Here is a 13,735-nt window from a genome sequence, read left to right on the forward strand (position 1 = left end):
GGAACAAAGACATGTTTATGTTGATAGAAGATGGGCATGTTTATGTAGGTACATGAAGGGCGTGTTTATGGAGGTAGACGATAGGCATTTTTATGTAGGTAGAAGACGGGCGTGTTTATGTTGGTAGAAGACGGGCGTGTTTATGTAGGTAGAAGAAGGGCGTGTTTATGTAGGTAGAAGAATGGCGTGTTCATGTAGGTAGAAGAAAGTCATGTTTATGTAGGTAGAAGAATGGCGTGTTTATGTGGGTGGAAGAGAGACATGTTTATACAGGTAGAAGATAGGCGTGTAATGTAGAAGAAGGGCATGTTATGTAGGTAGAAGAAGGGCGTGTTTATGTGGGTGGAAGAAGGGCATGTTATGTAGGTAGAAGAAGGGCGTGTTTATGTGGGTGGAAGAGAGACATGTTTATGTAGGTAGAAGATGAACATATTTATGTAGGTAGAGGAAGGGCGTGTTATTTAGGTAGAAGAAGGGCGTGTTATTTAGAAGAAGGGCGTGTTTATGTAGGTAGAAGAAAACATGTTTATGTAGGTAGAAGACAGACATGTTTATGAAGTTGGGGGAAAGGCATGTAGAAGATGGGCGTATTTATGTTGGTAGAAGAAGGGCGTGTTCATGTAGGTAGAAGATGGGCATGTTTATGTAGGTAGAAGATGGGCATGTTTATGTAGGTAGAAGAAGGGCGTGTTCATGTAGGTAGTAGAAGGGCGTGTTCATGTCATCAGTGAACAAGACATTGGTGCATGGACATACGTCAAGGCCATTACTTCTGCCAACACCCGAGGATGCGAGGATGTTCATTCATAATTCGTGGTATGTCGCTAACATTCCTACAACTTCCTATATATCTAAGGGCGAGTGAGTGACTGAGTGAGTGAGTTTGGTTTAACTCCGCCTTTAACAGTATAACAGTTATATCACGGCGTGTAAGCTTAATGTGACAGGAAAGCCCGAACTGATGCATATTTCAGACGTTTAACACTTAGGTGAAAACCCACGAGCACGTGTATGGTGCTGACAAACCTAGAAACATAATCAGGGCGAACCGGGATTCGAACCCACAATCATATGTTTCTGGCGTGTCCAAGGGACGCAACTCTGCACAGCGAATCGCGGCGCCTCAGATGACTTTGCCACCACGTTGGCAAAACCCACACACACGAGTATTGACATGCATAGAAACACCGGGGCGAATCTGGGATGCGAACCAAAGATCATAGGTTTCTTGTACGCCAAATGGACGCATCTCTGCAAAGCGAATAGCGGCGCCATTGATGAGCGGCACTTTAGTGCTGCCCGTTCCGATGGCAGGGTTCTCGGTACTTTATAAGACAAACATTAGCATATTGATCTCATTGAGTATCACTGGTTTATATTCAGTTTGTAGTTATACAGCACAGTCAGGAGCTTAACTCGAGATTAAACGAGACAAGTCTTCCCTGCTCTATGTAATCGTCCCATCACGAGTAGAGAAACTACATACATGTATGGTTTAGTTATGCGCCATGCATGCCATCTCTTTCTATTGTGCCATTGTCTTCCTTGGGAGGGACATTTTTGTACTACCCTGCAAATTGAGAGCACCTGACGCCTAGCTGCGACAGACACTCGTATTAATACATCATCTGATACAGCCCGTGTGTTGTGACTGTCTGTATTATCTTGATATGTCCCTAGTTGATTAATCAGTGTATTAAACTGAAACAGCTATCCTAGATCACGTGGAAAAGATACCAAAATAACTCTTTACCTGCGCCTCGTTTATCTATATTTAAGGTATGTTATATCTTCTTTGACAAATCTCATCGATGACAGATTTGTGGGGCGATGGGGTAGCCTAGTGGTTAAAGCGTTAAGGATAACCCTTGCTTTCATTGGGGACCAGCAGAAAGTGCATGTAAACCCTGACTTTGATCAAGGACCACTCGGAAAGAACATTTAAACCCTAGCTTGGATCAAGGACCACTCGGAATGAACATTTAAACCCTAGCTTTGATCAAGGACCACTCGGAATGAACATCTAAACCCTAGCTTGGATCAAGGACCACTCGGAATGAACATTTAAACCCTAGCTTGGATCAAGGACCACTCGGAATGAACATTTAAACCCTAGCTTGGATCAAGGACCACTCGGAATGAACATCTAAACCCTAGCTTGGATCAAGGACCACTCGGAATGAACATTTAAACCCTAGCTTGGATCAAGGACCACTCGGAATGAACATTTAAACCCTAGCTTGGATCAAGGACCACTCGGAAAGAACATTTAAACCCTAGCTTGGATCAAGGACCACTCGGAAAGAGCATTTAAACCCTAGCTTGGATCAAGGACCACTCGGAATGAACATTTAAACCCTAGCTTGGATCAAGGACCACTCGGAATGAACATTTAAACCCTAGCTTGGATCAAGGACCACATGGAAAGAACATTTAAACCCTAGATTGGACGAAGAACCACATGGAAAGAGGATTTAAACCCTGGCTTGGATGAAAGACCACTTAGAAAGAACGTATTAACCCTAGCTTGGATGTTCGACCAACTGGGGAGCATCTAAACCCAGACTGCTTGGGTGAAGAACAACTTAGTAATAGGATGCAAATCATGGCTATGACATCTCCCCGAGGCAAGGGAATTAACTGACTTTAAAAGTCCAGTTTGCCGCTTATCGAACTGGGCTGGAATTATCGAATTATAGTTTGGCTGGACTAACGAGTCCATCCATAGTTCAATGAAAATTGCGTAACGAAATCGACTGACGGTTCGTAGACTGCCGTGCAGTTATTGTCGATTGCAGGATTTGCAGAGCATGTGGCCATGATAAATGACATTATACATAAAAAGCGGAACTTTATTGGGTGACACTGTACACTGCCTGTACCGCTGTGTATAGGTAAAGATGACCGCACTCGATGACAACAGTACCGCCCGGATTAACGAGGGCTCACAGTATACACACTGTTGTCATCAAGGGCAACTCGCACAATCGACGAAGATTGGCTGTGCAGGTTTTCCATGCGGGAAACAAGGTTATACACAAAGCTTGTAATTGAAACGTTGTGTGAAAACAGTGTTATCTAAACCCTAGGGTATTTGGTCACATACGTTATATTGTGTCTGTTATCATATAAAAAAGTGTTGAATGTTAGCTGGATGTAATGCAATGACACCTTGCGAAGATGTAACTGTTTCCTACACCAAGTGGTTTTGGCAAAACCCCAGCTGTACCACGAACGTTAGTTTTTACAAGAGAACTGTTTTGTAGATACGTGTTTTTGATTTTCAGTAAAAGCTTGCGTCAGTTGGATTCATGTAGCAACCATCAGGACTGTCGGAGAACATATTTTCGACAGTTAATACAAACAGGGTGACTTTTATCACCGGCGCAAGCTCAAACTATTCATTCCCGATTGAATGGTTTATTATTTTCGAGTTTTGCAAAATACGCTGTACAGACGGAAAATGGCTTCTTGGATTAACCTGGCTTATTGTCGAGCACCCCTGCGTTGTTAGAAGTACACAGGTACGCGTATCCAACAGGTGGGAAATACAGAGAGCATGTTACTAGTATTCCTGTAAAAGATGTTGTTTCTCCTGATGCGTCAAGTGATTGTAGATGTGATGTGCCGCATTCGTAGACGTTATTAAGAGTAGTTCCTTGATATTGTCAAATTATACATTTTTATAATAATCATCTGTTAATAAGAATCTTCAGTAGTAGTAGTAGTAGTAGTAGTAGCAGTAGTTGTAGTAGTAGTGGTAGTGGTGGTGGTGGTAGTGGTAGTGGTAGTAGTAGTAGTAGTAGTGTCGTTCTCAGAATCATCATTATTGCAGTTGTAAGTAGTACACTCTAAAAACGATATTCTGCAACAAGTTCTCCACTGAGTTATCCTTGGCATTAGGCTTTGGTCAGGTGTTGTAAACCGGTGTAGATTCCGCCGCCAAGTTCGTTACCGAAACTTTTTTCGCCTCTTGCCAAAACAACAATGTCTGCACCGAATCAAGACAAGCCTTACAAAACCTGGCTATCACATTGTCTCATATCCAGGATTATTTAGGAATTGATTTACCACGCTGTGGATTTTATAAAGGTAGGCTATTGTTTTAAACAGTTTATTCAATACGACCAGGTGCAGTTGTTATCGGTATTTAACTGTAAATAGAGACGTTTGTATTCATGGTATACAAAGTGTAACATTATTTGCATTGTACTCTCGGGTGTGCGCTTCGCATGGAGATACCGGGATATTTTTTAATACAAGATGAGACTGGTGAAGAACGAGTTCGTTGATGTTTTTAAAATATTTGTAACCTTTAATTGTTTTAAAAAGCATTCATTGCAGTGAACGCAGGTAATAGCACACGAGATAGAAAGTAGACTGTACCTTCTTATTTTAGTACATATATTCCTTATTTGTTCACTTCCATAAAGTCACGTCATGGAAAGCAGCGTTCAAAATCCATTTTCAGTAAATATTGTCAAAATCTTTGTTTAATTGCATTCCGTCACATAATTTAAAGCAATGCTCGATAACTTTTGTGGTGAATATATTATGTATGTTCACCCAACAGTGATTTATATTATTTATTTATTTTATCACTGTTATTAAATTATTATTATTATTATTATTATTATTATTATTATTATTATTATTATTATTATTATTATTATTATTATTTCTTACGTACATTTATGCATGCTGGATTAAAATGCATCACAAGCTGAATTGTTTGACATGCATTTCTTAGAAGTTGACGGGTGACAAATTATACAAGAAATGTATAGATAACTACTTCTTATAGTGTATAGTTATTGTGTAAAGTCGACCTACAGTTAGGTTGGATGGGTGATGTGGTGAAGGCTTGCTGTTTGAAGATGGTCATGTAGAATTCATTTAGGATATCGTGTGCTAGTCCATCATCATGTTGTCACATCATCATCCTTCTGTTGTTATTAGTTAACCTAGGACGGTCGGGTAGCCGAGCGGTTAAAGCATTCGCTCGTCACGCCGAAGACCCAGGTTCGATTCCCGACATGGGTACAATGTGTGAAGCCCATTCCTGATGATATTGCTGGAATATTGCTAAAAGCGGCGTAAAACCTCACTCACTTACTCACTATTAGTTAACGTACTCATGTTAATCCGTCTCATGTATGTTAATTGTTGTTACGTGGTTAACCACTCAATTTCCATATTTTATTCTGTGCCATGTTTATTATACTGTCTTGCATGATAACGGTATAAGGATCTATGTTGTAACGTCGCTATTACGGTATAAAAAGGAAGTTGTCATCCATAATGTTCGTGTCTACTGTAACCAAGTTCTTCTCAGACCATTGAAGATCCGGGGTAGAATAGGTCTTCAGCAACCCATGCTTGCCGTAAATGGCGAGTATGCTTGTTTGTAAGAGGCGACTAACGGGAGGTGAGGCTCGCTGACTTGGTTGATGCATGTCATCGTATCCCAATTGCGTGGATCGATGCTCATGATGCCAATCACTGGATTGTCTGGTCCAGACTCGATTATTTACAGACCGCCGTCATATAGCTGGAATATTGCTGAGTGCGGCGTAAAACAACAAACAAACAACAAGACTACACATGCGCCAGCGTTGATCGTGTGTAAGCAAGAATATATAGCACGATTGCATGTGTGTCCTTCAGATGAAAAATATGTAAATATAGATATAGTCTCATATTATTCAACAGAATGACAAACGTACCATCGTACTATTGATATTATAAATATCTAGACATCAACGCCAGAGAACAACAAGCCTCGATTATCCACCGAAACAGATTCCACTGTGAGTGAAAGGGAAAATTATGCGAATGTATAAATGAAAATCAGTGATGGCATCAGGTGTTACATAATAGCTTATCGTAAATACGTATGGCGTAAAAGAAACCAAAACGCAATATTGATAAGAACATGAGTACAAAGAACCATTTTATCATCAACAGCTTTCGTGAACTCAATGTGTGTTTATAGGGCCCTGTTCTATAGAAACATCGCGTGAATTAGTGCTCCTGTTACTGGCTCCGCCACACGGCAACAGTTCCGATGCAGACGCCATTTGTTATGTCTGTAAATAAACCCAAACAAACCTGTCCATCTGGCGGTCACATTGACGTGGTTCATCAACGCAATGCGCGTCGAGATGCAGTGCGCCAAAATAATTGATCATTATGTTCCATGCTATTGGACCGTCTGGTGGTAGAGCGTCCGCCCGGAGAGCGGAAGGTACGGGGTTCCATCCCCGGCCCCGTCATACCAAAAGACGTTAAAAGATGGTACTTGTTGTTACCCTGTCTGGCGCTCGGCATTAAGAGGCTAAAACAAGGAGTGGTCGGCTCGGAATCAGTATATTGTGTCTGAGTGGGGTATTCATGTTAAACTTCGGCATGGTATCTCAGTGGGCTAGCACTATAAATCGGCATCAGTCCGGACTAGTACAAGCAGCCACACACACACACATACACGTGCATGCACGTCGCTATATAAGTGCAATAATCTTGGACGCGACGTTAAACCAAATTTCACCTCACCTCCATGCTATTGGCGTGATTGAAATGGCATAGTTAAGAGATTGGCAAAATAACGTAAAGATTAATGTATGTGACATTACTTGTATTTCATGGTATTTTGTGGTTGTATTCGGTCCCAGCTGAAGCCACATTGGGGCTATTTTAGGCATGGAAATAACACAAGTTGTTTCCCTTCCTGAGTGTTTTGATCAAATACCGTTTGATTGAGGCTGTTTACGCTCCGCAATATTACGTCTTTATAGAGACCAAGAGGCCGTTGTTCCGCACGCAGCACAAACGCTAATCTATATAACATTTCTACATGGAATGAACGTATTCCTGCTCTAAACAAGTTGTTTACGTCTGTGGGTTTCTATATAAACGAAGGTCTTTGAAATGCAGGGTGTGTATATAAGTCTGCTATACTTACTATTTGACAAACTGAAAATTTGTTAAGCTCACCAACCTAAATCAAAATACGTAATGGCAAAAAAGAGTCTTCATCAATCGAAGTATATGTGTATGCTCGAGATCGATTGTTCTTGAGATGTTCTGCAGTGAACGCTGGGGTCATTGTGAAAGTGACAATTGCTTCTCCTTCCAGTTCGCGACTGAGATGCGTCAACTCATGTGCCGAGTTGTCATGACTCTTGTTGTCACGGCACTGTTGGTGGATGCCACGAGGATCAGGAATAGAAGTAAGAGACTGCTTCCCCGACCAGAGCTTCTTCCTCCCAGAGTAAAGATATTGCCTCCCCAACCAGAGATACTGCCTCCCTGTTCAGAGATGCTGCCTCCCTGTTCTGATATACTGCCTCCCAGTTCAGATATACTGCCTCCCTGTTCAGAGATGCTGCATCCCTGTTCAGATATACTGCCTCCCTGTCCAGAAGTACTGCCTCCCTGTCCAGAGACACTACCTACCAGTCCACAGTGTGGTGTACTGCACATCACAATATACTACCTCCCAGTCGTTATGTCTTGTCCCTGGACGTCATGTTATACCTTGTCCCTGGACGTCATGTTATACCTTGTCCCTGGACGTCATGTTATACCTTGTCCCTGGACGTCATGTTATACATTGTCCCTGGACGTCATGTTATACCTTGTTCCTAGACGTCATGTTATACCTTGTTCCTAGACGTCATGTTATACCTTGTTCCTAGACATCATGTTATACCTTGTCCCTGGACGTCATGTTATACCTTGTCGCTGGACATCATGTTATACCTTGTTCCTAGACGTCGTGTTATACCTTGTTCCTAGACGTCGTGTTATACCTTGTTCCTAGACGTCATGTTATACCTTGTCCCTGGACGTCATGTTATACCTTGTCGCTGGACGTCATGTTATACCTTGTCGCTGGACGTCATGTTATACCTTGTCCCTGGACGTCATGTTATACCTTGTCCCTGGACGTCATGTTATACCTTGTCCCTGGACGTCATGTTATACCTTGTTCCTAGACGTCGTGTTATACCTTGTTCCTAGACGTCATGTTATACCTTGTTCCTAGACGTCATGTTATACCTTGTCGCTGGACGTCATGTTATACCTTGTTCCTAGACGTCGTGTTATACCTTGTTCCTAGACGTCATGTTATACCTTGTCCCTGGACGTCATGTTATACCTTGTCGCTGGACATCATGTTATACCTTGTTCCTAGACGTCATGTTATACCTTGTTCCTAGACGTCATGTTATACCTTGTTCCTAGACATCATGTTATACCTTGTCCCTGGACGTCATGTTATACCTTGTCGCTGGACGTCATGTTATACCTTGTCGCTGGACGTCATGTTATACCTTGTTCCTAGACGTCGTGTTATACCTTGTTCCTAGACGTCATGTTATACCTTGTTCCTAGACGTCATGTTATACCTTGTTCCTAGACGTCATGTTATACCTTGTCGCTGGACGTCATGTTATACCTTGTCCCTGGACGTCATGTTATACCTTGTTCCTAGACGTCATGTTATACCTTGTTCCTAGACGTCATGTTATACCTTGTCCCTGGACGTCATGTTATACCTTGTTCCTAGACGTCATGTTATACCTTGTCCCTGGACGTCATGTTATACCTTGTCCCTGGACGTTATGTTATACCTTGTTCCTAGACGTCGTGTTATACCTTGTTCCTAGACGTCATGTTATACCTTGTCCCTGGACGTCATGTTATACCTTGTCGCTGGACGTCATGTTATACCTTGTTCCTAGACGTCATGTTATACCTTGTTCCTAGACGTCATGTTATACCTTGTCCCTGGACGTTATGTTATACCTTGTTCCTAGACGTCGTGTTATACCTTGTTCCTAGACGTCGTGTTATACCTTGTTCCTAGACGTCATGTTATACCTTGTCCCTGGACGTCATGTTATACCTTGTCCCTGGACGTTATGTTATACCTTGTTCCTAGACGTCGTGTTATACCTTGTTCCTAGACGTCATGTTATACCTTGTCCCTGGACGTCATGTTATACCTTGTCGCTGGACGTCATGTTATACCTTGTTCCTAGACGTCATGTTATACCTTGTTCCTAGACGTCATGTTATACCTTGTTCCTAGACGTCATGTTATACCTTGTCCCTGGACGTCATGTTATGCTTTGTTCCTGGAAGTCATGTTATCCTTTGTTCCTTGACGTCATGTTATGCTTTGTCCCTGGACGTCATATTATGCTTTGTCCCTGGAGGTCATGTTATCCTTTGTTCCTTGACGTCATGTTATGCTTTGTCCCTGGACGTCATATTATGCTTTGTCCCTGGACGTGATGTTATACCTTGTCCCAGGGCGTCATGTTATGCCTTGTCCCTGGACGTCATGTTATACCTTGTCCAGGGACGTCACGTTATGATTGAAATGCTGTTTGACAAATCGAATGTATGTGATATTTTGCCTTCCACCTAGGTACAAGAGCAATTCGGAACGAGTTTAAGGTGAAGGAGCGAGCGTGGAGGACAGCCTGTGAACGACACAACTGCACATCGTGAGTTTCCTAGTACAGCATGTGTAGTAGGGGCAGGACATTGTGTGTAGTCACTGGGTTGTCCACAGCAGCACTGGGGTTAGGCAGCAGACTGAACGGTAATCCGCAGTCAGCAATAATCAAGCTATATCACGAGTACGGAGCAAACGAACCTCTCGCGAACAGCTTCATCAACGAATTAACAAACCTCTATTTCAAACATCCAATCCACTTTATATGGGACCCTACGACTAGCACATAGTTCTGATGACCTATTCTGTCCACGGCATTGCTCGAACAACAGTAATTGTTGACCAAACTCATATTTTGACTCTCTGAACTTTTATGATCGTTCATGTTAACATTTGATACCCGGCAACCTGTGCTTGTTGTACAGGCGGCTGAATGGACCGGGTGGTAAGGCTCGATGTTTTGGCTGGTTGTGAGTCCTCGTATCCCGACAGCGTGGGGCGTTGCTCATTATATCAATCATTAGTTTGTCTGGCCCAGACTCGAGTGTTTACAGGACGCCGTCTTATGGCTGGAATATTGCTGTGCTAAACAACAAACAAACACTATATTATTTTTGTTCACAATAGACTGATGGCAGAGATGTATTCTGATTCCGTATATTCCACACGCAATGGACAATATTTCTGATGCTTTTTAATTCAACAATGTTTCAAGAACTATATTGCTCTCATAAACATGACTAACATCCAATTTGCAGGAAGATCCAATGTCCGTATGCGAATGGTTGGCACATCCTTGGATCTGACCTTGGCTGCTGTGGCAACTATGGCGGGTGTTGTCAGCTGGCGTCAATCGTCTGCTGGGCTCATGACCTGTTCTGCAAATGCTGCGATTTCGGTGTGTTCATCTGCGGGCCGCTATGTGAAAAAGACCCGGATTGCCCCGTGGAAGAAGGCAGTGGAGAAATCCACGACGCAAAGGAGAACATAACTGGGGTATGAAGTACAGACATATACAGTGAACTGTATTGCGCTAAATGTCAGCGAGCTCGGGTACAGGCGTGCGAAGCTGAAACGTATCACGTTAATTCAGACGGTCAGCGACGAGCTGCAGTTTGTTTCATTTTGTTCAACGAGCTACTGTTTCTTGGATAAGGACGATTAGATTCAGTGTGTGATCTATCTGTGCCGTACTCACAACGTATGACACGGAATAGTCTAAAACAGTAAAACTCCATAGCACGGACCCCGTTAATCCAGAACCTCCCTATTACGGCGACTATTGATAGGAACACCCATGACATCCATTTTACTCAGGACGATAGTTCAGTGACCGTTACCGGGTCCTGATCTGAATTAACTGGGTTTTAAAAATATGTGTAAACGGTGTATTTACTAGCGATTTATGAATTGTTCTTGGTGGTTTATTTGAGAAATATTTATAAAAATGAATGAATAATGAATAAATTATTCCGAATTGGCAGCAGTTTGAGGTGTTAAGTGTTGTTCCATATACTGCCGTATGAGTTGCGAACTGGGACAAGGACGTGTTGACGAGAATCAAGACCCATCCAATACATTACATTGCTGCAGACAAATGCTGGTTATTACCTGGGAATTGTATTTGTCCTAGGACAGTTCCATCATACATTACATGTCGGCGCTGTAAGGCTGGAGACAATATTTTAGCGCATCATCCCCAATGCATGTGGGGAGGGAGTGTCCCCGTGATGCAAGGTAATACACGAGTATTTTATTATTATGTTGCTAATGGGGATGGGGGTGGTTACATTGGGATGTTATTTATAGAAAGGGGTGGTGGTAGATCCCTATTACCCTCACCCCCCAACCCCGCCACCCCACCAGGATCCGCCACTACGGACACATGCGCATGGCGACAGTCTACTTAAAAGGCTATTGAGTTATAATTCCCTATATTTCAAATGTACACTCGTGTGTATATAGCGTCTCCATTTTGTGAACGTTTATGCGACCTTTACATATCAATGTGATTACTGGTTGTATATTGCAAAACGCAACACTCTGTATCAATTGTTTACCTTAGACCTGTACATACCTTCTTCTATATTGCATTCCTCCTACTTGAATTCGGTCGATTAAACATGTCAAATTTTCATCTTTAAAGTTAACATATTTCCCTATTTCCATTAGATTATATTACATTACATTAGCTGAATGTACAGCTTACAGAATCAGGGCAAAACATAGGTGATAACTACCCGCCCGATATGTAAAAAGAACGCACAGGGATGTCGGGTCAAGGACATTTGAAACACTCTATCTGAAATAATATTCTAATAAGAGCCCCCTATTTTGAGAGCGCCCTGGGCGCTTATTACGTCGAATACGGTAGTAAACAGTTTGACTAGGCCTGACCGCGAACGCTCTTCAACTAAGACCTACACAACACTAAGTACATTTGCTATTGACCAAACGCTGGTTTGATTCTTGCATGGGAGCAACAAGTTATTTATAAAATAGTTTTGTTTTGTTGTGTTTGTTTATTGTTTAGCGCCGCCACAGCAATATTCCAGCTATATGACAGCGGGGAAACATTTTTTTCGGACAAATAGATTTTCAGGGTCAGTTGCAATCCCATTAAAATCAGGCTTTGTGGTGTTGGAGTAGAAGATCTCATGTGAATGAAACCGAGTCAGTTGTTACGTGACATCATCAAAGATAATGATGTCATGATGTCCAACAGACAAGTCAGCTAACTGGGTCTATTTCTGACAATCAGATGTAACTAGGCTTGAAACACGTGATGGATGAGAGTGTGGGTAGGGTTTACGCCGCTTGCAGCAATAGTACAGCTGTGTCATGGTTAGGAATACCAAGAACATGCATTCACAGATTAGACCCATGTTGCCAACCAAACCCGAATCTCCGTTTGTTTGTTTGTTTGTTTGTTTGTGTGTTTCCGCCGCAGTCAGCAATGTTCTTACGATATCAGGGCGGGCTGTCACTAGTCTGTGGTTAATATTATCAACAACGTCCATACCGCCAGCGGGGCGGTCGGGTAGCCTAGTGGTTAAGCGTTTGCTCGTCACGCCGAAGACCCGGGTTCGAATCCAGACATGGGTACAATGTGTGAAGCCCATTTCTGGTGTCCCCCGCCGTGATATTGCTGGAATATTGCTAAAAGCGGCTTAAAAGCAAACTCATTCACTCACCCATACCGCCCGTGTACGGTGTCACGCAATCAACCAACTGGCTGAGCCTGACTTCGGGATCCAATTTAGTCATCTCCTAACTGAAGCAATAGAGTGCTGTGTCCTTATTTAACCAGATCTTCAGGCAGTCCGGGACATTTTAACCAGATAAAGGACAGTCTCGGCACAACACAGCTGCTGCTGAAAGGGGATGTAAACAATAACACAGGGATGTGGGTCAGCTCACTGGCACTTTTTACTGGCACATGTGCCGATTAGTGGCATGAGCCTTCCCCATATGGTCCTGTGCCATCCTACGGCAACGTATTAATATCGATAGTCAATGCAATGTCCATCTGTGGTCACGAATATGGCAACACATGGACAGTAATCGTAGCCTGTACAGTATTGACAGGATCTCATCAGCCCACTATCGGGGACTTCTCGATCATTGTGTTCCGTTTCTCTTGGAAGGTAGATCAGATTCGTAATCAATAAGAAAAGTCAGCACCTTAACTAACTATAATCTCTGGCCCTGAATGGATGCTCATCAACAATGTCTGGTGCCGCTGTCTGATGCCGCTGTCCAATCGAGTAACAAATCTATGAGTGTGTGTGAAACTGTAGTGTTGACTGCTGTTAATTTGTGTCGTGGGTTATTACTAGACTTGCAGACAAGCTCGGATGTACAATCCAAGTCAATTAGACGTCTGGGTAACAAAGGCTTGCATCCCTGGACAGATGACCTTGGCCTTCAACCGGAGCCAGTCCCGCATGGAGAACTGTCTGGATGGGCTGGACTGGCCAAGGCAATGAGACCTGGTCTAATGTTTGTGTTTAAACAAAATTAGTCTGATGAGACGAACATTAGAGTTAGGTGCGGCTCAAGTCAATTAATAGTCTTGAGAGTTGTTACTCTTTCAAGTGTTCGCAAGGCATTTATTGTGTCTGCTAAATCAAATTTAATGATATATTTCAATCTAGTAGTTAATAATTGTCCCGTTACGCAGACACAATGATCACGTGTCAGCTTCTCAGGTTGCATCAATTGGGATGTCTAGACCGAGTACGGAAACTGGCACCAGACGTTTGA

General features: G+C 42.7%; 1 protein-coding gene across 1 annotated transcript; it reads left to right on the forward strand.

Annotated features, from left to right (window-relative positions):
• The first annotated feature begins 1,307 nt into the window (after positions 1 to 1,307).
• Positions 1,308 to 10,948, forward strand: LOC139455312 (uncharacterized). The gene is made up of 5 exons (XM_071236867.1): positions 1,308 to 1,322; positions 3,318 to 3,524; positions 7,136 to 7,229; positions 9,440 to 9,518; positions 10,228 to 10,948. Exons 1-5 carry the CDS (start codon positions 1,308 to 1,310, stop codon positions 10,469 to 10,471), a joined length of 639 nt encoding a protein of 212 aa, XP_071092968.1. The 3' UTR covers positions 10,472 to 10,948.
• The last annotated feature ends 2,787 nt before the right edge of the window (positions 10,949 to 13,735 follow it).

Source organism: Haliotis cracherodii, unplaced genomic scaffold (assembly GCF_022045235.1).
Source record: "Haliotis cracherodii isolate W230 unplaced genomic scaffold, xgHalCrac1.p SCAF_1, whole genome shotgun sequence".
In the NCBI taxonomy this organism is placed as follows: Eukaryota; Metazoa; Mollusca; class Gastropoda; order Lepetellida; family Haliotidae; genus Haliotis; species Haliotis cracherodii.

Bases quoted from the DNA above. Each gene is read 5' to 3' on its own strand.
- LOC139455312 (XM_071236867.1), top strand. The intron at 7,230-9,439 runs GTAAGAGACTGC...CCTTCCACCTAG, and splicing joins CACGAGGATCAGGAATAGAA to GTACAAGAGCAATTCGGAAC. The intron at 9,519-10,227 runs GTGAGTTTCCTA...TCCAATTTGCAG, and splicing joins GAACGACACAACTGCACATC to GAAGATCCAATGTCCGTATG.